General features: G+C 37.1%; 1 protein-coding gene across 1 annotated transcript; it reads left to right on the top strand.

The window, feature by feature from the left end:
• Positions 1-673: 673 nt before the first annotated feature.
• On the top strand, positions 674-4,089 carry LOC107624622 (subtilisin-like protease SBT2.3; the record flags this gene model as incomplete). The annotated part of the gene is given in 5 exon segments (XM_016327080.2): positions 674-956; positions 1,458-1,789; positions 1,887-2,157; positions 2,281-2,562; positions 3,388-4,089. Coding segments are annotated over 5 exon segments (1,599 nt in total), but the record flags the coding sequence as incomplete, so codon positions are not given.
• Positions 4,090-4,525: the final 436 nt, after the last annotated feature.

Genomic DNA, 4,525 nt, shown 5'->3' with positions numbered 1-4,525 from the left:
CTACTCTCCTAGCCTAGGCCTTTCCAAATCTTTCCTATCTCTCACACTAATCAGCTCCTCCTTTTATTACCTTCCCTCAAATTAATTATCATAATTAGCATTCAACTCCTACGATTACGCCTCCCTGATTCTCTTATCCGACTAATTCAATCATTAATTATTGTCACTTATGATTACACATTTCTCCTGCCCTATTATTCCTCCCTTTTCTTTATTGCTTCTTCTAGAATAATGATAAGGTAAAGGGATTATTTTCTTCCCTTTTTTGGCTGCCTTTGCTNCTTTTCTTTATTGCTTCTTCTAGAATAATGATAAGGTAAAGGGATTATTTTCTTCCCTTTTTTGGCTGCCTTTGCTGCTGACTCAGCATTCTCTCTCTCTCCAGGGTATGTAACAGAATATATGACAATTTTACTTTTCTCCATTGTGTTTGACATGGATTTAACATGATTACCTGATAAAATATATAAATCTTGAATATATTTCCGAGCAAATGTTTGTTAATCCAATGTCATTTTCTTTTCATTTTATTTCATGGCAGTTTCTTTGAGATGATAGTGATATTGATATGTAGCAATGATTCCATTTCGTGTTGCTTTCGGAATCTATTGATGTAAATCTCTTCCAGTGTTTCACTTCTGGCAAGGCTTTAGCATGGTTGATTGTTTTGCAGGCAGCTCAGGATGGGGTTGACATAATTAGCTTATCAATCACTCCGAATAGACGTCCTCCGGGCGTTGCAACTTTCTTCAATCCAATAGATATGGCATTGCTGTCAGCTGTAAAGGCCGGTATTTTTGTAGTGCAAGCTGCAGGAAATACAGGACCTTCACCGACAAGTGTTTCCTCCTTCAGTCCATGGATCTTTACTGTTGGTGCTGCCTCTCATGACCGGATTTATAGCAACTCCATGTTTCTTGGAAATAATGTGACCATACCTGGTGTTGGACTTGCGCGTAAGTTACTCTTTCTCTCTACACATGAACTATTTTTAGAAACATGCCAGGAGAGTAATGTAATGCACTTTTACTTATTCGGCCGCGTCTTTCGCTTCTCGGAGAATCAAAAACTGATAAGATTCAGGAAGTGAATTTCGCATTTAATCGTTAATTTATAAATTATGGGTAGATGGGTACCTTAGGAGAGTAAAATGTTGCCGGAAACTAATCAATCTCTATACAAAACACAATTATCTGCAGAAGTTTAGTAGCTCTACTATTATATTCTTTTTTCTTCTATTGTTCATTGGATTAAATACCATAAGATTTTGTCCTTCACCCCAGAACATGTACCAAAAATACAAGAAATACAATTCAAGATTTGCATTTCACTTAATACAATTTTGATGATCAGTTTTTTGTTGTTTTCAAGGATTTTTTGCTCACTAATGTTGTGTTGCATCGACCCTTCATGAGTTATAACATGTTTTTTCACTTTACTTTTATTATGCCGTTCAGCTGGCACAAGTGTAGGCAAACTTTATACACTGGTTCATGCACACCATGCTTTGAACAATGATACTGCTGACCCTGATGATATGTATGTCAATGAGTGCCAAGATGCGAGCAAGTTCAGTAAGGATTTGGTCCGGGGGAACCTCTTAATGTGCAGCTATTCAATCCGATTTGTGCTGGGGCTTTCCACCATCAAACAGACCTTGGGAATGGCCAAGAATCTTAGTGCAGCTGGAGTTGTTTTCTATATAGATCCTTTTGTGATTGGTTATCAGATTAACCCAGTTCCAATGAAAATGCCTGGCATAATAATTGCATCCACAAATGATTCTAAGGTGTGCATTCTTTGTGTTCCCCCTTTGTATTGCAATTTGATTTCTTGGGCTTGTGAAGATTGATTTGACTATTTTAGTTTTATTTTGAAATGGGCAGATTTTGATGCAATACTACAACTCTTCACTAGAAGTTGATGCAGTCTCAAAGAAAGTTAATAAATTTGGCGCAGTTGCGAGTATCTGTGGCGGACTAAAAGCGAACTACAGTAATGCTGCTCCGAAGGTCATGTACTACTCTGCCAGAGGACCGGATCCAGAAGACACTCTTCCACATGAAGCGGACATCTTGAAGCCAAACTTGTTAGCTCCTGGAAATCTTATATGGGCTGCTTGGAGTTCTCTTGGCACCGACTCTGTTGAATTTCAAGGTCAATACATAAAAATCCTTTACACATGAATAAAAGAAATAGTCTAGTTTAAAGTTTTTCGGTACCTATCATAAGCATAATATCTTTTTAAGTAATAATTTGTCTCTTTTGCATTACAAATAGGTGAGAATTTCGCAATTATGTCAGGCACAAGCATGGCTGCACCTCATGTTGCTGGTCTTGCTGCCCTAGTTAGACAAAAATTCCCAAATTTCAGCCCTACAGCCGTTGCATCTGCACTTTCCACAACTGCTTCTCAGCATGATAAGAATGGTGGGCCAATAATGGCTCAGCGATCGTATGCCTCGGCAGATCTAAACCTATCTCCAGCAACTCCTTTTGACATGGGAAGTGGTTTTCTGAATGCAACTGGAGCATTAAATCCCGGTTTGATTTTTTATTCCAGTAAGTGACTACGGGAATCTTTTATTCATAATATTTCAATAGTTGTTCTCATGTCTCAATGTATTGAAATGGTATGAAAATAAGCTATGATTGTTTTGTTGGTTAGATAGCTATCATAAGTGATAACATGATAAAGTTGGAGTCAGAAATTTTGCACTATACCTATACGTAATAATCATTCAAGTGTCACTTTTATTTTTCATGATTGAGGGAATGCCCAATTTGGTCTTTGAAATTCTCAACTCTCATCAAAATAGTCCCTCTGACTTTTGGAAATGACCAAATTGGTCTCTGAATTTACAATTGTATATCTCCATTCGGTCCCAATTCAGCTGCCGTTAGCAGCATGGAGCATTACTTTGTCAGCATGGCATTCCCAATGGTAACGTAACATGGTTAAGACTTCAGTATGATAAAATAGGTGCCCCATGGTGGTCAATTGAACTCATTTTAGTGCCCCAATTAACCAAAATGAGTCCAATAAACTAATTTAGAAAACTTGTTGATCATATTGAAGTCTTTAACCACATCACCTTACTATTGATCATATTGAAGTCTTTATTGATCATATTAGGGATGAACGAAGATTCATGATTTGTAAATTCAAGGACTAAGTTTGGTCATTTCTGAAAGTCAGAGACTGTTTTTATGAGCCTTGTGCATTTCAGGGACTAAATTACCTTATTATTATTAGTGTCATATGGTTAAAGATAAATTGTCTCAGCAGCAAGTTGGTGTTGACTTAGAGACTGGTAAATTAACTAATAGTAAGCCTGAGCAACCTTTAGATGTTGGAGTTCAATATAAATGTTCCTTTCTTCGTAGGTTATGATGATTACATGGCATTCTTGTGTGGCATCAATGGTTCAGTTCCTGTGGTATTAAACTACACTGGTCAGAACTGCTGGTCCTATAACTCTACTGTATACGGCGCTGATCTGAACTTGCCCTCAATCACCATTTCGAAGCTGAACCAATCAAGAGTGGTGCAGAGGACAGTCCAAAACGTTGCTGGAAATGAGACCTACAGTGTCGGTTGGAGCGCACCTTACGGGGTATCAGTGAGTGTATCTCCAACACACTTCACCATTGCCGGTGGCGAGAAGCAAGTCTTGTCTGTGCTCATGAACGCAACCGCCAACAGTTCAGTTGCAAGCTTTGGGAGGATTGGCCTCTTTGGTGATCAAGGTCATGTCCTAAGCATTCCCCTTTCAGTCATTGTTAAAATCTCAAGTAACAACAACACAGTGAGCTAACGTTGGAATTGGGATAGCATTTTCTTGTTTTGAGTAAACTGATTTTGATTTTTGGCTTTTGTTTTTCCCATTTTAATCTGTATTTAATTGCTTGTGTACCAAGATGATTAACTAATTTTTTCATTCATTATCATGTAAATTAGTTGAGGGGTTCTCCTTGTAAAGTAAATAGATATGATCGGTACCTGATTTCTAGTTCCTTGATACTTCTTTACTCTCTACCAGCTCAATGATTATTAAATAATAAAATATACTTGATAACTTATGCTGACTTTACTCTCGGACTCACTTACACGCTACAATGCCACCTCCTAATGTTTTAGAACATTTTTCAATTTTATATGTCCACATTTCCATTTCATATTCTTTTTAATTTGCATGAAGAAAGTGAAAGCTATAATTTTACTTTTGAAACAAGCAAAGAGACGCTAGGATTAATGAAACATTGTGCATGTTTTTCTTGGAGATGAGTAAAGGTATTCACTGTGGAACATCATACAAGAATTTTTCCTATATAACATACCATGCTGATAAGTATAATAAAAAATGCTTCTGTTCCTATTCTGCTTACTATTATCATTCTTATATGGATTTAACTACACAATTAAAAAAAAAAACTTTTAGGTTACAACAACAACAACAACAAAGCCTTGTCCCACTAAGTGGGGTCGGCTACATGAATCAAACGACGTCATTGTGCTCTGTCA

The sequence above is a fragment of the Arachis ipaensis genome, unplaced genomic scaffold (genome assembly GCF_000816755.2).
Source record: "Arachis ipaensis cultivar K30076 unplaced genomic scaffold, Araip1.1 Aipa812, whole genome shotgun sequence".
NCBI lineage: Eukaryota > Viridiplantae > Streptophyta > Magnoliopsida > Fabales > Fabaceae > Arachis > Arachis ipaensis.
This window is presented reverse-complemented; position numbering and strand designations above follow the sequence as displayed.